General features: G+C 35.9%; 1 protein-coding gene and 2 pseudogenes across 1 annotated transcript; 2 read left to right on the top strand and 1 right to left on the bottom strand.

The window, feature by feature from the left end:
* The first annotated feature begins 205 nt into the window (after nucleotides 1-205).
* Nucleotides 206-644, top strand: LOC120072160. The gene is made up of 2 exons (XM_039024569.1): nucleotides 206-308; nucleotides 379-644. The coding sequence occupies exons 1-2, from the start codon at nucleotides 206-208 to the stop codon at nucleotides 642-644; spliced, it is 369 nt and encodes a 122-aa protein (XP_038880497.1).
* A 13,994-nt stretch (nucleotides 645-14,638) lies between these two features.
* Nucleotides 14,639-15,339, bottom strand: LOC120072159 (annotated as a pseudogene).
* Nucleotides 15,340-15,659: 320 nt separating this feature from the next.
* Nucleotides 15,660-18,839, top strand: LOC120072158 (annotated as a pseudogene).
* The last annotated feature ends 5,559 nt before the right edge of the window (nucleotides 18,840-24,398 follow it).

Here is a 24,398-nt window from a genome sequence, read left to right as displayed (position 1 = left end):
GAGGGAAGTTTATGTATAAGCCTAAGTCCCTTAGTGTGAGTCCTTAACATGTATACATTGTATTAAGTGAAATGCCGAGGCAAAGTGGCGAACAGAGTAAGCAGACAGGTGGTAGGAATACTGACCCTACCATTAAAGGACCGGAGGTTAGAAATAATGCACCAGGTAGGAAAAAGAAGGTGAATTATCTAGTGGTCAGGAAACGATGTCCGAGGGAAAGTCTAGTACTCCCCAAGCAAGGGCAGATTCGCAGCTAGAAGATGCAGTGTCTGACAGAATAGTGCAGGATAGCAGCTTGTGTGGGCTCAGTACGAGCAGACCTAGAGAAGAAATATGGTATTGAGAGGTTTAAAGCCCTAGGGGCTGTGCCATTTGAAGGTACAACAGATCCGGCTGAAGCTGAGTTATGGCTGGATGTAGTTGAAAAATGTTTCAATGTTATGGGTTGTCCAGAGGACAGAAAAGTAGGGCTAGCCGCCTTTCTACTACTGAAAGGAGCAGAGAAGTGGTGGAAAGTGATATTTGCCAGACGAGCCAGCACATATGCGATGTTATGGCCTGAGTTCAGGAAGGCTTTTGAAGATAAGTATTACCCCAGCTCATTCCGGGATGAAAAAAGGGATGAGTTCCTCAGATTAACATAAGGAACAATGTCGGTGGCAGAATATGAGTAGAAGTTTACAGAGTTATCACAATATGCTTTGCCGATTATTACTGAGGAAAGAGAAAGATGCAGGAAATTTGAACAAGGTTTGAGGAAAGAAATTAGAAATCCAGTGACGTCTACGACTAATTGGCTAGATTTTAACCAGTTAGTAGAAACAGCAATACGAGTCGAGCAAAATTTGGTAGATGTTGAGCAGTTGCCAAGAGGCAGTAAGGCCGTAGTAGGGCCTAGAGACAGGGTATTCCGATCTCCAGTTGCAACCCAGACTAATGGAAGCCATTTCAAGGGAACCAGTTGGCAGGGATCCAAGAAAAGGAAAACGAGACCCTCAGCCAGTGCAGTTAGCCGATCAGAGATGCCACAAGCTGGTGAGTCGGTAGCCAACACAGACAAAAGACTGACATGCTCTAGTTATGGCAAGAGGCATTTTGGGGCATGCTATAGTGGCAGAGGTGCATGTTTCCAATGCGGACAAGTAGGGCATTTCAAGAGGAACTATCCCCAGATGAACAGGGATGTTCCAACATCACAACAGCCGACCTCTCAAACAGTTAGCCAACCAAAGAGTGTTGGAAATCGGGGCGAAGGGTCGAGTGGTGCCAAGCAGAAGAATGTCGTAGGTCGACCCCACCAGTAGGGGCGAGTGCACGCCGTGACACACCAGGAGGCAGCAGAGTCTCCAGATGTTGTGACCGGTAATGTTATGTTATGTGGACAGTCTACTTATGTTTTATTTGATTCTGGTGCCACAAATTCATTTATATCTAGCATGTATGCATCTAGTATAGATAGGTTGGTTGAACCTATGCCTAAAGAGTTATTTTTCTCTACTCCTTTGGGAGATGTGATGGTAGTAGATAGATGTTATAATAATTGTGAGGTACTGATCAATGGTTAGAGCTTCTATGCTGATTTACTTCCTTTAGAATTGTTAGAGTTTGATGCTATCCTGGGGATGGATTTTCTAAGTAAGTATCCTACTTCAGTAGACTGTTACAAGAAAGAGGCAGTGCTCAGAAAATCAAATGGCCAGGATGTAATGCTGACAGGAAGCAAACGATTAGTCATGGGGAATTTGATATCAACAGTGAAAGCTCGGAAGCTATTGAGCAAGGGAAGTAAAGCCTATCTGGCTCATGTGATGGTTACTCAAGGTAAAGAGCTAAACCAAAAGATGTCCCAGTGGTAAATGAATTTTGGGATGTATTTTTTGAAGAACTATCGGGATTACCACTCGATAGGGAGGTGGAGTTTACTATTGACTTAGTTCCAGGAACAACTTCTATATCACAGGCACCGTATAGAATGACGCCGACTGAGTTGAAAGAATTAAAGGTTCAGCTGCAAGAGTTAATTGACAAGGGATACATTCGACCTAGTGTATCGCCTTGGGGAGCTCCGGTATTGTTTGTGAGGAAGAAAGACGATACACTTAGATTGTGTATCGACTATAGGCAGCTGAATAAGGTAACGATTAAAAACAAATATCCGTTACCACGCATGGATGATTTGTTTGATCAGCTAAGAGGAGCCACGGTGTTTTCAAAGATAGACTTGAGATCGGGTTATCATCAACTAAAAGTGAGAGAAGCCAATATTCCTAAAACCGCATTTAGAACAAGATATGGACATTGACAAATGCCCCTGCGGTATTCATGGATCTCATGAACAGGATATTTCATCCCTACTTGGAACAGTTCGTGATAGTATTCATTGATGATATACTAGGGTATTCTAGTAGTAGAGAGGATCATATTACCCACCTAGGGATAGTATTGCAAACGTTGCGAGATAGGCAGTTGTATGCTAAATTTAGTAAATGCGATTTTTGGTTAGATCAGGTAGTTTTTCTTGGGCATGTTATTTCAGCAGAGGGAATTAGTGTAGATACCCAGAAGATGGAAGCAATAGTTAATTGGGAACGACCCACATCTGTTTCAGAAATACGCAATTTCCTATGTTTGGCAGGTTATTATCGGAGGTTTGTGGAGGGTTTCTCTAAGATAGCCTTTCCATTGACGAGCCTGGCTAAGAAAGGCGTGAGGTTTGAATGGTTGTTGAAGTGTGAACATAGTTTCCAGAAGCTGAAACGGAGACTAGTATTAGCACCAGTGCTTACCTTGCCTATTCCAAGTAAGGAATTTGAGATTTATTGTGACGCATCCCGACAAGGATTGGGATGTGTCTGTCTCTTATACACATCTAGATGTGTATAAGAGACAGGACGCATCCCGACAAGGATTGAGATGTGTGTTGATGCAGGATGGGAAGGTGATTGCATAAGCCTCTCGTCAACTTAAGAAACATGAGGGCATTTATCCCACGCATGATCTGGAGTTGGCAGCAATTGTTTTGGCTCTGAAGTTGTGGAGACATTACCTATTTGGAGAGCGTTACAATATATTTACAAATCACAAAAGCTTAAAATACATCTTTGATAAAAAAGAGTTGAATTTAAGACAACGAAGATGGATTGAATTGATTAAATATTATGACTGTTCCATCGAGTTCCACCCTGGTAAGGCTAATGTTGTGGCAGATGCACTAAGTAGGAAATCCTCGGGACCCAAGGCCATTATTGGTTCAATAAGAGAAATGCTATTGCATGAGTTCAGGAATTCCAGAACCACCTTATGAGTGGAATCGTCAGGAGGAATGATAGCTACTTTTCAAATAAGGCTGACCTTAGTAGAAAACCTTAAGCGGGATCAGTTGGAAGACCCTAATTTTCAGAAGATTGCTGATGATGTAAGTAAGGGCATCAGGGTTGACTTTCAATTGGGAACAGACAGTGTACTGGAAAAGGAGGGGAGAATGTGTGTGCCTAACAAGCTACAGCTTAAACAAGCCAGTCTAGAGGAAGCACATAATTCTACTTATGCCATGCATCCAGGTAGCACCAAGATGTATAGAACTTTGAATAAATCTTACTGGTGGCCTGGGATGAAGAGAGACATAGCAAAATATGTGGACCGATGTATAGTCTGTCAACAAGTAAAACTTGATAGACAAAGACCAGTAGGATTACTCAATCCACTTCCAATGCCTGAGTGGAAGTGGGAGCATGTGACAATGGACTTTCTATTTGGATTGCCTAAGACACCCTCAGGATTTAATGGCATTTGGGTAATAGTCGGTAGACTAACCAAGACAGCCAAGTTTATACTAGTAAAAGTTACTTTTACACTGGATCGTCTAGCTAAGATTTATGTGGACAAGATAATAAGTCAATACGGAGCTCCAGTGTTGATAGTGTCAGACTGGGACTCGAGGTTTACTTCAAAATTTTGGCCTAGTTTACAAAAGGCTATGGGCACTAAATTTCATTTCAGTACGGCTTTTCATCTGCAAACAGATGGACAGTCGGAGAGAACTATATAGACACTGGAAGATATGTTAAGAGCTTGTGTATTACAATTCAAAGGAAATTGGGATACACACCTACCGTTGATTGAATTTGCCTACAACAATAGCTACCATTGTAGTATCGGAATGGCTCCCTATGAAGCAATGTACGGCCGACCTTGCAGGACCCCAGTATGCTGGAATGAAGTCGGAGAACGACAATTACAATTATTGGGTCCAGAATTAGTTCAACAAACAACAGAGAACGTGAAACTTATGAGGGATAATCTTAAGGCGGCTCGTGATAGACAGAAGAGCTATGCCGATAAGCAAAGAAGAGAACTAGAATTTGAAGTCGGAGAACGGGTATTTCTCCGACTATTCCCATGGAAAGGAATTCTCCGGTTTGGGAGAAAAAGGAAGTTAAGTCCACGATACATCGGAGCATATGAAATTATGGAACGGGTTGGTCCAGCAGCTTATAGGTTACAGTTGCCGATGGAGCTAGCTCGTATTCATGACGTATTTCATGTGTCAATGCTAAGGAAATACGTGCCTGATCCCATGCACATACTAGCAACACAACTGGTACAACTCAAAAAATATTTATCTTACAAGGAGAAGGCCATCGAGTTCTTGGACAGGAAAGACCAGGTACTCAGAAATAAGACAATTCCTTTGGTGAAGGTGCTATGGCGTAATCATGGAGTCGAGGAAGCTACCTGGGAACCTAGAGAGCAAATGAGGAGGAGATATCCTCAACTTTTCTATTGACATATTAGGTAAATTTCGAGGACGAAATTTCTTTTAAGGAGGGGATGATTGTAAACCCCGAACTCTAGGATCCTAGATAAGCATGTTTAGCCAAAGGAATGTTATATTATATATTTTTTTCTTATTTTTATTAAAGTAATAATTCATGGTTATTCATAGGAATTATGATGGAAGGGAAGGAAAAACATATCAGGTGGGGTGACGTGGCAGTTAATCCTTGAACTTGGGAGGCAGTGGGAGGTGTTTTTGGAAAAAGAAATTTAAAACTTGGTTTCGGCAATTGACATGAAAATTCTAGTGAATTCGGTGCCATTCGAGAGCTGAGAGAATCTAGGTTGTGAAATTGGCTTGCCAGAGGAAGATTTCAAGAGGAGAAAGAACAAAGAGTGAAGAAAACCAAGAGAAGGCAGAATCTCAGGTTTAAGCAGGGCCAAGGTGAAGCTTGGAATTTCCAAGCCAAACTATAAGGAATTCTACACTGAAATTTTAAGGTAAGGAAGTTAACTCAAAGCTATACAAGTTTGTAGAAGGAAGTTTCTTGAAAAGAGCTCTGAATTTTGAGTTATGAATTTTTGAAGTTAAGTGGTGCATAAGCAGATAGCTGCTTGTGAAGAACAAGCAAGCAGTTCATCGTGGAGAATTATAGTGAGATTTGGGCATGAGAATCTCGCTTATAAAGGAAATCTCACTGATTTTGTAAGAAGAATCTCGCGCTAGGGAAAATCTCGTTAGGAATTGGGCTGAGTATCGCTGGTAAAGTGAGTATCGCTAAGATGAAAATTTGATAGGAAAAGATTGATCTCGCTCTAAAGGATCTCGCTAGCATCACTCAGGGGGATCTTGTTAGCATCGCTTAGGGGGATTTCGCTAGCATCGCTCAAGGGGATCTTGCCAATAAAGCTGTTTGTGTTGATGAAAGTTCTTTTAATAAATGAATTAATTGAGGTATTTTACTAAGAATTCTAAGTAGTTTAATCGGGAATTATATCTTTTCAAGCCAAGCAGAGTTAGGGGAAGCGTACAAACCATTAAGAGCTTGACGAGCGGTAAGTGACTAAGTAAACTTAAGGTTTCCAATACTCATGCATATATGATCAAGTAAAAAACAGTGACATTAATGATGAAATTATACTTCCTCAAGCAATAAATGGTGGGAGAATAACTTAATGCATGTTTCTAGCTTGTATGTGTGAAACACAGGCCAAGGTATGTCGTGTAACCATTACAAAAGCTATGTTCTGATTTTGATATATGCTTCCTAGAGGAAGGCTATAGGAGAATGAATTATTGTGTAAATGAGTGCAATGGAACAGTTCTTGTGTAAATACTAGGCAATGGAACTTAATTTGATGTTACAAAATACACATTTGATACCGAAGGACATTTGAGAAGGTATCTAACCAATTTGGTACTAAAAGACATTTGAGAAGGTACCTGGCAAATTTGATACTGAAGGACGTTTGAGAAGGTCTCTTAATAGATCGACACTGAAGGATAAATTTGAGAAGGTATTTGAGCAGAAGTACCTAAGAATGATGGTACTTAGTATGACCACATGCATGTAGGCAGTTATGAATGAGAGACCGAAGTATGGGTCTCTTGGCCGGTAATTAACGTTTGTGAGCTAGAGCGTTTAGGCTCGTTCTCAATTAGGGAATAATAATGTTTAATGATGTCTGAAAATGGCTTAAAACTACATTTAGAGACAATTGCTTGAGTTTACTCGTTTGTATATTTACATGTTTTTAGTATTGCTATGCTTGTTGCTTTACGATTCTAAAGTCACTCACTGGGCTTTTAGCTCACCAAGTTTTTGTGTTCTCCTTTTCCAGGTAGCGGTCAGATTCTTCAGGGTTGATCCTACTACTGCTTACCACCTAAAGACTCGACTTAATAAGAGGACTTAGATGTTATATCATAGCTGTACACATGTGTTTATATTATATTTTGTTGTCCTTTTAAGGAGGCATACCATATTCACACATTATTAATATTTAGCAGGTTGAAATTTAGATTAGAGAGCTTTGGTGGTGGGTGCTGGCAACGGAGCTAGCAACTACCGTGGTCACATCCTCTTTTAGATTAGGAGGGTAATCTGGAAGGAGGTGTGACACTTATATATCCTTTAGTAAGGTAACAAGTGGACCTTATGGACCTATATATTAGAAACTCCAATGGTATAATATTAATTAGTTAAACTTTTTAATTAAATTGATCAATTTTCATTAACTACCGGCCACTTCACTAAAGATCGATAGTTACATTTTTCGCACTGTAGATTTATTTCTGTGTCCACGGATATAACCAATCAACAATAAAGTGACCTTTCACAAATTGCTCATAACTATAGCTAGGTCAAAATACCATTTTACCCATTGTTACATCTAACTCATTAAATACAAGTAATCCCTAATGAAAAATCAATTTATAGTCCAACTATAAACTAATACCTCTCTGGGAAGTGAGAGGTTGAGACCTCAATGTTCAAGACCCAGAATCAGCTATTAGGGAGCAATTTATCTACTTTCTCTAAGTTTTAGGAAACGAGTGAATTCCATCTTGTGTAGTTGTATTCCTATCTCCCTATTCAGACAAGTCCCCATCAATATAGTTGTGTTAACTTTCAAACTTTCAAAATAATTTTAATAATTTCTATTTCAAATTAAATAGAAATTATGTAAAAGTAGCTAACTTGATAAATTTTGAATTTCTTTTGTCACCTAAGCATTAGCTCAAGTATAAACTAGCCATTTAGCAAGTAATACTTGAGATTATTATAGGATAGAATCCTCATGATAGTGGTTTAAATCAAAATAATTGAAATCATAAACAATTGATTTTTAATGCAATAAAAGTAAAAAATAAAAATAAAAAAATTGTTGTAAATAAAACACACTCCCTAATAATTTTTTGTTAAACTCGAAGTCCACTATTAAGTGTGCCTAATCACACACAACTCATTAATCAATCTAAAAATTGACAATCACAACATAGTCATCAATCAACAATGGAAAAGCATTGAACTTTCAGTCTATAAAAAATCATAAGAATGCTACATAATTGTCAAAATTTATACGAGTCACTTAAATTTTGAATATAAAATGACTTGTAACATGCAAGAGAGTAATGGGAGATCTCAAACTGTGTAGGCCAATTGGATACCTTGATGCTAAATTGAGAAAAAAAAATTAAGAAATATGGTTACATAAAAGGTTCAGTTGAGGTAAGATTAAGATATAAGGAAAAAAAAACTCTTCCCACTTTGAATAGAAGTTCCAAACTTTGTAACCAATGTAAACAATGAACATTTTAAAAAATGAGTCAAATAGGAAGCAAATAAATTATCTAAAAGTAAATTGATAAATTGATAAATTTTCAATTTTCTACCCTAACAACAAAAATTATTAAATTATAAATTTCTTACCATCTTTATCAAATCAAATTTATTAATGATAATTTAATATTTAGTATAAAATTCAAAATTTCAATTTTAGTCTTAAATTATTCACGATTTTAATTAATTTTTAGGATTAGTCATATTTAAATTTCTATTATTATTATTATTGTTATTACTAGTATTGTTACTTTATATTTTACCTACTCTCCAAATGCTATTGTAGTTGACTCTACCATTGGTGCAATTGTTTGAAAATTAGACATCATTGTCAAATTTAAGAATCTATAAGTTAATCCAATAAAATGTGTGTGTTGAAGGATTACAATCGCCCATCTTTTAGTCGAGATTATATTCAGGTTTATAAAATTTTTAGTTTTCTTAAGATTCATGAATATGACCATTTATAACTTGCAATAAGAATTTAACCAAAATAGGAATGCAAATGAAATTATAATATATTCACAACATTAACTAATTAAGAATAATACATCTAAGATAGGTTAAATCTAATTCTAAATTTTAAATAATTACTATGATATCCATAAATATAAACATATATAACTTGCAATAAAAATGGCACTAATTTGAAATGAAGGTATAACCTCTAACAAAATATTAACCATTTCACTAAATTTTGAAATGAAATTTAGGTGAAATTCTTAACATTAAAGTTTAGTGCATGAAAACCTTTAAAGGAAACTGTTCTCATTTATTACAAAATATGCACTTCATCCATTGTACGAATTTTTCCTATAAAAACATCTTCCTTTGAAACTACATTATACATTCCAACCATTTTGTACAACAAAGTCAAAAGCAATGGCAAAGTTAGGAGTAGCTTCTATTTGGATCCTAATAACCTTCCTCATCTTATATTCAGGTATATCTTTTCTTATATATTTAGTTTGTAATTATTTTAAAGTAGTTTTCTTATAGATGAAGCAATATATTTTTTTTCTTGAAAAATGATAAAAATAGTCCATGCATGTTTTGGGAGTTATATTTGTCATGATTCAATTCAAAATCATTATGTTTAGAAGTAATGTAAAAGTATGTAACTGATAAATTAAACGCAGCTAATGTATGAGAAAAAGAACATGAACATTATGAAAACTTCTTTCTATATTACTCTAGAAATACATTTCACCAGTCTAGAACAACATTCCTATCTAACTAATCAAATCCCATAAAAATTTATTAAACTTCAAATATTACACTCGCTTTAAACTCATGTTAGTAGCAGTTTGAAAGTAGCTTGAAGAGTTTCATTTCTTACTGAAACTTAATGGGTCAAATTACAGGGAGTTTGAATATAAGTGCTCAATTGTGCTGCAACAACCATCCTAAACTAGGGCCCTGCAAGCCTGGAGTAGATGATCAAGGAGATGGAAAGTGTTGGATTTATTGCATTTCTGGTTGTGAAAAAGGAGGCTTTTGCAAACAAGTTAGGAGTGGCCATATTTGTCATTGCTATTGCTGATTTCATGTTATTATTTCTTTTTTAACCTTTGTTTTCATGTATGCAGTGTCATGCATTGCTCTTCAATAGCAATGATTTTAATAATAAAAATCATTAATATAATAAGAAAGAAGGACTCAATCTCATCTCTGCCAGTATGAGTTGAATTTAAAAAAAGTAAAAGAAATTGCACCTAAAAAAGAAAATTGAGGAATATGTCTTACTTCTTTTAAAATTTAATATTCTTCAAGAGGCATATAATAAACAAGCAACCTATAATTATTGAATACGATTCAGCCAATTCTTTTTCTTTTTCTTTGTTCAAATAATAACATTAGATATACGATGTTGGGTATACGAATTGAACTAAATATGTACAAGATGGTATGAAAATATAGGAAGAAAGGGAAAATCAATACTGTTCGAATGCCTTGAATCATATATCTTGTACTTCAAATGACCAAGTATGGGAATCTCGCTTTTGGCCCTTGAGTTTAGAGGACTATGTTATATGAACTCTTTAACCTTAGAGGCGCCTCCTGATCTGTAATCTAAAATTTTCTCTCTAAATAAAGTTTCTCTCTCCCTTTCCCCACAAGTTTAGAGGAATGCATTATATAAGCTCTCTATTCTTTTCTCAACAATGTTTTATTATATAGTAGAATGAGAGGGAGGAGAGAAAAAACAAGAAACATGATGGAAATGGGGTAGCTTGTGGATGTGGGGGAAAAAGAGAAAAAGATGAAACATTAGCGTTCCTTCTTTCCTTTTCATTTATTTTGTTTTTCCTTTTATAACTTCAAAAAATGGTTCTTTTAAATCTTTATTTTTCTCCAATTCAAAATATCGCAATTAAATCTTTAATTAAAAAACAATATAGATTTAGATTAAATAAATCTTTAAAAAAATATAAAAGATAAAATTTGGGTCTTTCAAACTTATCTCGACAATCTTAAAAAAAAAAACATTAAATTTTCAATATTATGAACTTAACACTTGTGTAGAAGTCCCTTATTGAAAATTTTAAAATTTTCGTAGTCTTAGCTTAATTGTGGAGGGTTTACATGAATTCTAAAAAATTTTAAAAATTCATTTTCATAGTCTTAGCTTATTTAATATTGACAAAATTTTCAATATTAAAATTCTAAAAAATCATCTCAATCACAAACATTAGCTAACTTACCTGAAAATTGTGGAAGGTTTACGTGAATTCAATAAGGTAAGAATATGGTAGTGATGTTCCCTTATATAGGTAGAAATTTGATGGCATTATGTAGGGTATGTTAACAACTTATGTCATTTTTTTCTCCACATAAAAAAAAATCTTGATTTCTATTTACAGTATTTAAATATTGACCTAAATCTAGCTCTCCCAAGCATCGATTCTAACCTAGCTCTCCCGAGTCTTAGGTTCTTTCTTTAGACTCTCTCCCGAGTAGCTCTAAAGGTATGATAGACGCATACATAAGATAAGGTAACCACAAAAGCCTAGTTGACGTAAGATTATTCCTATCTCTAGTGAACACTTGCTTACACTGCTTAATGCGACCATCCACTTACCCTCCCAGGCAGTTAGTGGTTGCTAATTTTACTCATAGACAAGCATTGCGTCCACTTATAGACAAGCGTTGCTACAGCTTCACACTAAGCAAATAAGGCTTTCTCACACACTCACACAATGCACACCTCCCGGTGGTTTGCTACATGTTTTATATTCCTATGCCACATGATTAAGTATACGATACTCTAGCAATCTCACTAAGAGATGCAATGAAGGTTAAATATGCTAAGTAATGAAGATGGAGATGGAGTCGATGGAAATTATAGAAATGCATTGTTCACAAAATGTATTAATTTCGTAAGGTATAATGTAATACAATACAATATAAGAAAGAAGAGAAATGGAAAAGGCTAGCTGGAAACAATGTCTTGCTTTCAACAGATGTGCGTCAAAGCTGCCAATGGTGCCATGGAAGGGCGGTGGAGCTGACTCTCTTGAGATCTAACTCCGGCGAAGGCTCCGGTCATCACTCGGAATGGATGAAGGAGATGAAGAACTCTCAAGCTTTCCTCTCATGCGTTCATTTGGAACATAATGATCCACCCGAAGGTAGAAACTCGGATGGAAACCTTGGATAATCTAAAGTTATGCTCAGCGGCTTCTATTTATAGAGAATGATCGCCGATAACATTAATGGACCTGCTCGGATTTTGACATCTGTGATGCGTTGGTCCTTTTCTAAATCTCGGCTACTAACGGTGTGGTAGGTGAAATGTCAACATCATGTTTTGATTTTCTCGAGATATGCGTTGATTTTTCCATTCCACCAACCTTGCGGTAATCCTGCTATTATGGTTATCATCGTGTAGCCGCAATCTTGAAATGACCGCATTCGCTTGGTTACTGCAACTTCTACACGATGACTGCATCTTCTATGCGATGACCGCATTCGCTCGATGACCGCAATTCCCATACAATGGACGCATTCGCTTGACAGCCGTAACACCTATACAACTGTCGTCAATCACCGCATGCGATTAATAGATGCAATATTCATTCGTCGAGTGTATGCGATCATCTCCGCGATAGCCTGGCTTCTGCATCTGCGTCCGCTTTTTGCGTTAACTATGAAAGATAGACAATTCAACGCATAATAATACATAATAGTGGGTTAGTCGAGATTCTTAATGTTGAACGACGCAATCTCATTTTCTCATGAATTCTTAACATAATTGTCGCATATTCTGCTTTACAGCCCTCGTAATTCTAAATAAAAGGCCTAAGATGACATGCGTTTTTGCATGTCTTCATTGACCAAATTTCAGCGCGAGCTAACAATTAGAACTCCAGTTAACGACAAATTTGTAAAAGTTGTCCTTGAAAAATCAAACTGCACTACATTATTTCTCTCCATTTTTTCTTGTTTTGCCTTTTTTTTTCCGGGTTCTTTTCATAGAAACTTTTTTGCCACAAAAGACAAGAACATACAGACTCGATTTACAGTAAAAAGAATACCCATAAACATTGGGTTTTACATTGATCATCAATTAAAAATATAAATTTAAATGCCTAAAGCCCAAACAGTCAACCCGCAAGCCACAATTAAAATCACTTACATCTCATGCATATATTTTAACAGAAACCCATCATTCTATTATGATTTTTTTTTTCTAAAAAATGAAAAATCAAAATTGCACAAATTGGGCTCTGATACCAATTGAAGGGATCGAATCCCAAGCGGAAGCGTGTAATCACCCTGCAATTTTGTTTTCGATTTTACATTAAAATAATATGGAATAAAAATAATAACATAATGGATAAAAAATCAAGATTAGTATGCATTTAAGAGAAGAAAAGATGGAAGAGCTAAACTTTACCTTTGTAGATTCCGAAATTCTTCACGATTCCCTCCGCGTCTTCTCTAGAACGTCTCTTCAATGATCAAGGGATACCACCATAAGTGACATCTTATTATTCTCTAGGATCCCAAGAATTGGATGCATGGTCTCCAAGACTTGGAAGAGGAAGAATAAGTAGTACAGAAAAGAAGAGAGATTTTGAGAGAAGTAGTAGGAAACTAGGATTCAAAATTTCCAATTCAACTGTGTTATAAACATGGGCCATGAAGACCTATTTATAAAGAGGAATGGTGACCCCTTCTCCTAGTCTTTCCTATTCCTACTCTAATTCTAATTTAATTAAATAACTTTTATTTAATTAATTAGCCCAATAATTAAATAACCATATATATTAAATCCAATTAATATGTATAATTAATTAATAAATAAATAAATATCACATGTTTATCTCTACTTCTCAAAAATTAATTAAACGACTATATTAAATCATATTTTATATAGAATTAATCAACATATAATTATCACATATTTATATGTATCCATCTCTTTTATATTTGAATCTTATTAACAAAAAAAAAAAAAAAAATCGCTCTTAATTATAGATCACATCTATAATTAACCATATTATATTAATTTCATTAATATGTAATTGATTTGAACAATTCAAACCATTCCTCTTATAAATCCTTTAGTAAGGTAACAAGTGGACCTTATGGACCTATAGATTAGAAGCTTCAATGGTATAAGATTAATTAGTTAAACTCTTTAATTAAATTAATCAATTTTCATTAACTACCGGCCGCTCCACTAAAGATCGATAGCGGCATTCTTCGCACTGTAGATTTATTTCTATGTCCATAAATATAACCAATCCACAATAAGGCGGCCCTTCACAAATTGCTCATAACTATAGCTAGGTCAAAATACAATTTTACCCCTATTGTTACATCTAACTCCTTAAATACAAGTAATCCCTCTAATGAAAAATCAATTTATAGTCCAACTATAAACTAACACCTCTCTGGCCAGTGAGAGGTTGAGACCTCAATGTTCAAGACCTAGAATCAGCTAGTAAGGGAGCAATTTATCTACTTTCTCTATGTTTTGAGAAATGAGTAAATTCAATCTTATGTAGTTGTGTTCCTAGCTCTCTATTCGGACAAGTCCCCAAAAGGGTAGGCTTGTTAAGTCGACTAACAAGGCCACTCTCATCCATACAAATCAAAGGATTGTCCTCACAGACAAGAGTTCACAACTCACTCAGGATTAAGGTCTAGTCACCTATGGTCATCTTAGTGAATGTAAGTCTCTTCTAGCAACGGTATTATATAGAGAGACTATTCATTTTGCGGTCTGGTCTTATACAAACTTTTTATATAGAATACCCCATTCGTATGTCTCCACACACACGCTACAAGAATTTTGGGCTTTAATGTCGGTTGGAAAAAGTGAAATCAGATATATAATGCCAGTTTTAAACAAAAAAAAAAAAAATGGATCTTTGATGTCGGTTTTAAATCGATATTGAAGATGGGCTTTAATGTCAGTTTTAAACCGACATTAAAGGTCTAATTTATTTTTTTTCTTACTTTATTAAAAACTCCCTTTCAATTTTCAACTCTTGCGCCTATCTCTCCTACCCAAACCCTTTCATTTCTCTCTTACCCAAACCATATCTCTCCTTGGTCGTGCAAATCAGGGTGTCTGTCATCCGTTCGTGGTTGTCCGTCGTCCGTTCGTCAGTCTCCATCACGTTTGGGTCTCTCCTGGTCGTGGGTCTCTCCATGGTGGAGCCTGGTTCTCGCACATCCCAAATGAGAATGGTGCAATCGCCAGAGGCAGAAGCAAAGACATTGTCATGACGAGGGTTCCAGACGAAGGAATAGACGCAATAGGCATGCTCTTTGAATGTTCTGACACTGGTAGGGCGGTCTAGGGTCCAGAGCTTGGTGGTATCGTCCCAGGAGGAAGTAAAAAAGAAGTCGAATGAACGGGGTTGTAGTCAATAGAGTGAACCTCGCGAGTATATTCGTGGAAGGAACGAATGGGATTAGATATGGGGGGAAAAGCGAGGTTGTAAAGCTTGACAGAGCCATCGGAGATGGCGACGACGAGAACGGAGTCATGAGATTCAGACCAAGAGACGTCGTTGACTCCATCGGCGGTGTCAAAGGCGTTGTGCTCGAATAAGGGACCCACTGGATTGAGATCGAGGGAGTGAAGGAGAACATTGCCAAGGATTCTAAAATTTTGAGCGGTGGCAACGACGATGCTGGATTCGTAGAAGGGGTTAAACTTGACGGATTAGCCATTAAAGGGAGTCTTAAAGACGGGCATGATTTAGGAGTGAGGAGCATCTCTTTGTCTCTCTCTCTCTGAAGTCTGATCTCATCCTCTTGGTTAGTTCGAAGCTACGCATCTCTTTTTTAATCCCTTTATCCAACTACAAATTGCCCATTCTGTGCTCAAGTCAATGTCGTGGTTCTTCTTTTTAGCAACATGGTGAGTTTGTTTGTAGCTTGTTTCTGGTTTGATTTTTTTGCTTAACCTCTTGGCTTTAAACATGGGGTTATTTCAATATTATGGCTCCAAAACTCCTTCCCCATTTCTTCTTTTCTTATGCCTCTTCTTGCCTAAACTCCAATATTTTGCCTATTATGGCTCAAGCTCATACTAATTTATCTTCAGCTTATAAGGACAGGTATAAGGCTAGGAGACATGCGGCATGTCATGGATCATGGTTTGCTGCTACTTTGATTTTTGGCCATTTAATTTCAAAGATTTGCCCTGATGTCTTCCATTACTGGTTGAAATCTTTGTTTCAGTTTGATCTTGCGGAGAGAAAAATCCAATTACTACTATTACCACAATATGGTTCTGGCTTGGTAATCTAGTTAGAGAAGGAAACCATTCTAAACATGTTTTCCATTGAAGAACAAATAAACCAACATCAAGCCGGGAGTATCACTAAAAAAATTTATTCTGACAAACTTTTGGAGGCCTACCAGTGTCTTTGCTCTTCAAGTGAGGCCCTAAAAGCTTCTGCTGTTCCTCCGGTTCAAGCATTTTGTTTCCAGAGAAGATTAATACTGTTAAAACTAAGAGAAAAATACATGGTAAGTTGACGATCTTGAACTTTTATCTCAGCTAATTAATTGTATTGAATGGGATTGATATAAGAAATCAGATGATCACGTGCAAATGATATATGCTTAATTGTAATCATGTTAGGCTAAACTTTCCAAATCAATAATGGTAAATGGTTAATCACTTGCAACTAATGAGAATTAGTGTCAGAGTCATTGATCAATATAGAGACATTGATCTGAAATATTTTTGAGGCTTCAAAATCTGACAACCTTGTATTTGTTTCTGAAATAAGTGATTTAAGTTGTTCGAACAATGTAATGTAATAGTTTTCTTCATTTAATATTCATTTTGGTGCAAAAAGTGTTTTAGTACATCCTTTGAGTCCGAGTTTATCTGGCTGTGAACAAGTTGTGGAACTTGGAAACGACATGTTTGGATCAGATGATGTGGATATGGAGAAAGAGATAATGGCAATGCCAAAGAAACAAAACTATGTTTCTCAATCTGTAGTTGCTCTTCGCTGTCGAGTTATGCCTCCTCCTTGCATGAAGAACCCATACTTGAAAGATGCTTCAGATGTAGGCATAGACCCATTTGGTAATTAAAGAACAAAATGTGCAGGTACAGTTCACTTAGTTCTTAGTGACATCAAAAGTAATAAAACATTTTTTTGAAATCGTTTCTTCTCTGTTTTATCCATTGTTGTATTTTACTTTAATATCATTTCTTGTAAGTTTAAGCATTACATTATTTTTGTTATATCAATGAAAGGTCTTGTTTCCTTTAAAAAAAAATATATTTTTGAAATCGTCTTCTACAGTATGATAGATTTTTCTGGGAAATCAATTCGTTTTGTGTTTTTCAATTTTGTGTAGGACTTTTTCCTGCGCTGTTTAGTGGAGATGGTCTTTCAAGATATCACACTGATTTTCATGAGATAAAGTTATTCAGAAACATCTAGTTAGTGTCTGCAAGCTTTTGCTAATAGAGATTGAGATTTTTTCTATTAATATTCAATTCAGGCTATTAAATTTTGCAATAACTTTAGTCTATTTTTAGCAAATAGGGACTAGAAATTTTAGCCGTGTCTTCAAGGTATTGAAGAGGATTGATGGCTGCTTATATGTTATCAAACAAAGCACAAGATCGTTGAATCAAGACATAGAAAGGTTACTTCTTTTGGTGCGTGTCTGTATATGTTTAACCTCTAAACACTAGCAAATGTGTAATTGAAGTTTTTCCTTCCCTTTGTAGGAGGAGATCTTTGATGGAAGTTCAAGCTTTGGCAGCTTTACGTTAGTAAATTTATCTAGATATGGTTTTCCATTTATTATATTTATCTGTTGTCATTGTTCTCTTTTTCTTCTCTGGTGCAATTTTTTATTTTTTCTTGATTGTTATCCTCTATTGAACGTGTATGATATCATGAAAACATTGTTGGATACTACTTTTCATTGTTTGAAAATGAACAACTCTGTATTCAAATGGAGCTCTATGATTGTAGTTTATCAATTGGCAAGTATTCTCACCCATTCTCTAATGTAGATGCACTGAAAGCCTTGTATCAGGTGAGATTTAGTTCCATTTTGAGCTGTGAAACATTACATTCTCTGCATATGACATTTCATTCCAAAATTGTTTCTTTTTTTTAACACACGATGACATTAATGAAAGCTTAATTTTAATTTGTTACTTGAAAGAGTAAATTTTTTATTTCTGCAGTTCATTCAATATGTTAATTTGAACAGGAAATGCCTCTTCGGAAAAATAATGATCCAGAATGTTATAAGTTATGTACTATTTTTTTTTAATCTTTATACATTCCAATTCTTATGTAGCCTTAAAATGTTTAATATGTAAGCTTTATCTATTCCAAATTTTAAGTTCTAAAACTGGTAACTCTTGAAATTAATGGCTTCTCTACTGACAATGAAACTACAAATAGATTGCAAAGGCATTGCTCTTTGTGCATGAGAAAGGAGTAGCTCATTTAGACGTGAAACCTGACAATATTTATGTCAAAGATGGTGTCTTTAAACTTGGTGATTTTGGGTGTGTTACCTTTCTTGATAAGAACCTACCGATTGAGGAGGGTGATGCACGCTATATGCCTCAAGAAATTCTGAATGAAAGATGTGATTATCTTGACAAAGTTGATATTTTCTCCTTGGGAGCTGCTATTTATGAGATTTCCGAGGATCCACACTACCAGAAACGCATTTCATGAACCTTAAGGAGGGAAAATTGTCACTCCTTCCTGGTCATTCGTTGCAATTTCAAAACATAATCAAGGTACTGATTACTAATGTCGTATTTTGTTTTCTCTTCATTTCTACTGACTATGCCTTTTGGCTTGGACTCATCCTCTGTGAACCTTATGGTGGAATCTGGTCATTATATACTTACCCATGTTTGCATTTCTTCCCATTAGTTTTACTTTCCACTAAAAATGTAAAAAGTTGTCATTGTCAAAAGGTCAAAACTTATCCCACCTAAAGTAAAACTGTACAAAGTTGCAACCCTACCTTCCAAAAGACAAAAGGAAGCTGCATTTATTTCTTTCCTTAGAAGTAACACTCGTTTATGACTCATGGGTACTATTTATTTCTCTTTGGATCATATTGGATTATAATGTAACACCCGTTTATGACTCATGGGTACTATTTATTTGTAGTTTAGATTTGATTCAAGGTGCTCGAGTTTGTAGGTCGCACTATGGTAGTTTATGGGTTATTCATGCACTATGATAGTCTTTGACTTTTGAGGTTTGAAGTATATTGTGAGCTAAATTTTCTTATTGATGTATGTGTTCTTGAATATTTATTTTTTGGGAATTCTGATAGTTCTGTTGAGAACAAGTGGTTGTGAAATATTTTTGGGAGTGTGTTTCTTTGAACAGGTTCAAGGTAAATTTTTGGTTTTGTTGTGGTAGCATCGTTATGCTGCCAAAAATTTTCCATCGTCTTCATATCTCATATCTAGGTAACCAAGCTTCTCTTCTTCAAAATCTTGAAAAAGAAGATTCTCTCATTTATTCAACTATTGAGTTTTCTTGTTTTGCAGATGCAACAAAGGAGTAAATATTTGGTATCGCAACCTCTTTATGCTTTTTCTTGGGGAACTTTAGATCCAACACATTCAGTCAAAAATTTTGCCTTAAATGTACCATTTATGCGCATTCCCAATAAACACGGTTAGTTGAATATGAATTCTTATCACATTTTCACTTTCAATCCTTTGTCTTAAACCTTTTTTGTTTGTGATCCTTTGACAACAGTGGTCAGACAAAGATGCCTATAACTAGACACTGCTGAAGCTAGGGGGTTGGTTCAAGAAGAATTATGAAGGGATCCATACTTACCAAGTGGAGAGAGACAGTAATCTCATAATGTTTGTATTACTTGTAATTTGTGTTTTCAAGGCCTGAATTATTGTACAACCTTTTAAATTATAATATTATAGTAAAATTTGTGGATTAAATGTAATAGCATACATGAATAATATGTCATAGCCACAACGTTTAATGATGATGTCTCATGTTATACTTTTTGACCAAAAAAATGGATTGGCAACGAAATTTAAAAAAAATGGACAGATTCGTGCTTCAGTGTCGGTTCATAATTAAAAAAAAAATAGAGGCTTTAATGTCGGTTGGAAATTAAAGTAGATTTACAATCCATACATGAATAATATGTCATAGCCACAACGTTCAATGATGATGTGTCATGTTATACTTTTTTACCAAAAAAATGGATTCGACAACGGAATTAAAAAAAAAAACGGACAGATTCGGGCTTTAATGTCGGTTGGAAATTTCACTGAAGGTCTTTAATGTTGGTTGCAACCGATATTGAAGGCTGTGTTATTGAAGCCCTTTAATGTCGCTTTAAAACTGACATTAAAGGCAACCGACATTAAAGGGCTTTAATAACATTATCATTAATGTCGGTTTAAAATCGACATTAAAGCCCGAATTTCTTCTAATGACATGAACTATTAGGATCAGATCATTTGTAGCACCTTACAACAACTGTAACATCTGCAAAGCAAGCCATATTTGTAGTGTCACTAGGATAAGGTATCCAACCTTATCCATCTACTGCAAATCATTTAGGTTATTACTTAAACATGATCTACCTTTATGTCTCTACATACATGTTTATGTTTCATAAAAAAAAAACCTTAGATCTTAATTTATTAGATTAAATTAATGCAATCTAAACATTAATAAAATACCTTTTACTTTATTAGATATATAATTTGTCTTAAAAAACTACAAGATACACTCGATTTAGGACATTAACTCCAACTAGTCGATGCTGCCTCCAAAGTCGCATAGGGCTTGCCCTATATAAACTCTTCCAATGGAACAGGGAATGGTGAAACTCCCTAGATCTCACATTTTTTGTGGAATAATGGTGCTACAATCTTGTGTAAATGGGACAATCTCGAAATTTCCCATCTTGTTTTTCTTTGATGTGATGTCTTTTAAGAATTTGGCATAAGACGACATCTGCTCTAATGCCTTGATGAAAGGAATTTTAATCTACAATTGCTTTAACACTTCGAGGAAGTGTTGGAATTGGCCTTCATCATTCTTCTTTTACAATCTTTCTAGGTATGGTGGTAGTTGCACCTCATTTGATCCCTTTAAGGTAAAAGCTATCGAAGATGAGTCTCTGCGTTCCTTTTGGTTTTCATGTGATGGTACTGTTGGTTCTTGTATTGATTGTGCGTTAGTGTGTTCATCAAAAGAATACTTTTATACCTCATTAGTGGACTTGCTTGATTTTTCCTTCGGATGTTCTTTCATGATGCGACCACTTCTTAATATTGCTGTGTGATATTGTTCTTTGCTTAAACGTCCCACATTGTGAGGAACTTCAGTGTTGCTTGATAGTAAGCCTTGTGGTATGTTTTTCAACTCTCCAACGATCTACCCTATTTTAATTTCAAGATTTCAAATGGATGTCGCTTGATTTTCCATGACCGCCTCAATTTTCTGTATGTATACTTTTAATAAATTTTCCAAAGGTGAAGTTGTTGGTTGTTGCGATGAGCTTGATGCTTGTTAGTGCCCATTCAATCTTTGATGGAATCTAGGTGGTCCATCTCTAGAGGTACTGTGTCACACCCCCACCCAGATTACCCTCTTAATCTGAAAGAGGATATGACCATGGTAGTTACTAGCCCTACCACCAGCACTCACCACCTTAGCCATCTAATCTAAATGCCAACCTGTTAAACATTAATAATGTATGCATACAGCATGCCTCCTTACGATTCTACGAAAGATTATATAAACACATGCATACAGCCATGACATAACATCTACAGAAAAAAAAAATATTTACAGTTGGGCCCAAACATCTCTAACAAAACCCTAGTCCCTCTAAAAACATGTGTACATAAACAGATCATCAACCTAAGTCTTCTTAATAAGCCGGGCCTTTCAATAGAAAGCAGCAACAGGATCAACCTTGAGGAATCTGACCGTTACCTATAAATGGAAAACATAGAAAATCTGTGAGCTGGTAGCCTAGTGAGTGATTATAGAATCATATTACATCATGCATTACATCACTATAAACATGTAAGTATATTGATGAGTATCTCAAGCAACTTTTTTCTAAATATAGCTTTAAACCATTCTTGGACATCATTAAACATCATTATTCCTTAGTTGAGAACGAGCCTACAACGCTCTAGCTCCTAATGTCTATTACCGGCCAAGAGACCCATACTTCGGCCTCCCTTTGGTGGTGTATGACCTAGGAGACCCATACTTCGACCTCTCATTCAGAACTACCTACGTGAATGTAGAGTTTTCTAAGTACCGTCAATATCTTAGGTACTATTACCCAGATACCTTCTCCATGTCCTTCAGTGTCGAGTTATTTCATAGCATCAAATTAGGTTTCATTGCATTCATTTACACAAGAAGTCATTCTATCATAGCCTTCCTCTAGGAAGCATATTTCAACATTAGAAACATAACTTTTGTAATGATTTACAACATACCTTGGCCTGTGTTAAACATATACAAGCCGAGGAAGATACGTTAAGCTATTCATTAACCATTTGTTGCTTGAGGGAGTATAAATTCACCATTAACATCATTATAACTTACTTGGCCTTATATGCATAAGTATTGAAAACATTAAGTTCACTTAGTCACTCACAGCTCATCGGGACTCTTAACGGTTTATACGCCTGTCCTAGCTCTTCTTGGCTTGAAAGGACATAATTCTTGGTTAAACCACTTAGAATTCTTAGCAAAATACCTCAATTAGTTCATTTACTAATGGAATTTTCATCAACAAAGACAGCATTACTAGCGAGATAATCATCATGAGTGAATTCATCCTCATGAGCGAGATCTTCATCATTAGTGAGATCCTCATCATGAGTGAGATCCTCATGAGTAAGATCATGCTTTTGCTAGCAAAACTTTCATCCTAGCGATACTCACCTCCTCTAACAAGCTTTGCTTCTTCACCAACGAGATTCAACCCACATTTCTAGTGAGATTTCCTTCTTCAGCATGATCTTCATCACAAAATCAGCGAGATTATCATCCTGCACGAGATCCTTATCCTTATCCTTCTCATCTCGCTCTCGCTCTCCACGGTGAGCTGTTTGCTTGTTCTTCCCAAGCAGTTGTCTGTTTCTGCAAAGATTCTCTATTTCAACTTCAAAAATTCATAACTTAAAAACCAGAACTTCTTTCAAGAAACTTACTTCTACAAACTTGTTTAGAATTGAGTTAAATTTCTTACCTTAAAATTTTAGCCAAACATTTCTTATAATTTGGCCTGGAGCTTCCAATATTCACCTCGAGCCCTGATTATTCTAAGATTCTGCCTCCTCTACAAATTCTTCACTTCTAGTTCTTTTCCTTCTACAATCTTTCTTCGGCAAGAAAACCTCGAGAACTAGATTCTCTCAACTTTCAAATGGCACTGATTTCACTAAATTTGCTCATGCCAATTGCCGAAACCAAGCTTTTGAATTTCCTCTTTCTTTTTATCTTCCTGCCGCCTCCCGAGTTCAAGGATTAAACTGCCACGTCACCCCATATTTAGTGCCTCCAGCCAAACCAATAAATGAGCTTCCTCATTTAATATGTTTTTCTTTTCCTTTCTCCACAACTTCTATAAATAAACATAAATTTCCAATTGTTAAGTATTTAATATAACATTCCCTTGACTAGACATGCTTATCTTGAAAACTTAGAGTTCGGGGTTTACATTCACCTCCCCCTTAAAAGAAATTTCATTCTCAAAATTTACCTGATATGTCATTTGAAAAGTTGAGGATATTTCTTCCTTATTTGTTCTTCAAGTTCCCATGTAGCTTCCTGAATTCCATGATTACGCCATAGCACCTTTACCAAAGGAATCGTCTTACTCTTGAGTACCTAGTCTTTCTTGTCTAAAATCTCGATGGCCTCTTCCTCATAAGATAAATCTTCCTTGAGCTGTATTGGTTGTGCTGCTAGTATGTGCATAGGATCAGGCACGTATTTCCTTAACATTGACACATGAAATACATCGTGAATACGAGTTAGCTCCATCGGCAACTGCAACCTATATGCTGCTGGACCAACTCGTTCCACAATTTCATATGGTCCGATGTATCGTGGACTTAACTTCCCTTTTCTCCCAAACCGAAGAATTCCTTTCCATGGGAACAGTCGAAGAAATACCCGATCTCCGATTTTAAATTATAGTTCTCTTCTTCGCTTGTCAGCATAGCTCCTCTATCTATCGTGGGCTGCCTTAAAATTATCCTGATAAGCTTCACATTTTCTGTTTTTTTTTTTTTTGAACTAATTCTAGACCCAATAAGTGTCGTTCTCCAACTTTGTTCCAACATACTGGGGTTCTGCAAGGTCGACCGTACAACGCTTCATAGGGAGCCATTCCGATACTAGAATGGTAGCTATTGTTATATGCAAATTCAATCAACGGTAAATGTGTATCCAACTTCCTTTGAATTGTAATACACAAGCTCTCAACATATCTTCCAGTGTCTGTATAGTTCTTTCCGACTGTCCATCTGTTTATGGATGAAAAACCGTACTGAAATGCAATTTAGTGCCCATAACCTTCTGTAAACTAGGCCAAAATTTTGAAGTAAACCTCGAGTCTCGGTCTGACACTATCGACACTAAGGCTCCATGTTGACTGATTATCCTATCCACATAAATCTTAGCTAGACGGTCTAGTGTAAAAGTAAATTTTACTGTTATAAACTTGGTCATCTTGGTTAGTCTATCAACTATTACCCAAATACGATCATAT

Source organism: Benincasa hispida, chromosome 2, assembly GCF_009727055.1.
Source record: "Benincasa hispida cultivar B227 chromosome 2, ASM972705v1, whole genome shotgun sequence".
Lineage (NCBI taxonomy): Eukaryota > Viridiplantae > Streptophyta > Magnoliopsida > Cucurbitales > Cucurbitaceae > Benincasa > Benincasa hispida.
The sequence above is the reverse complement of the archived record's forward strand: the minus strand, read 5'-3'. Positions and strand labels throughout refer to the sequence as shown.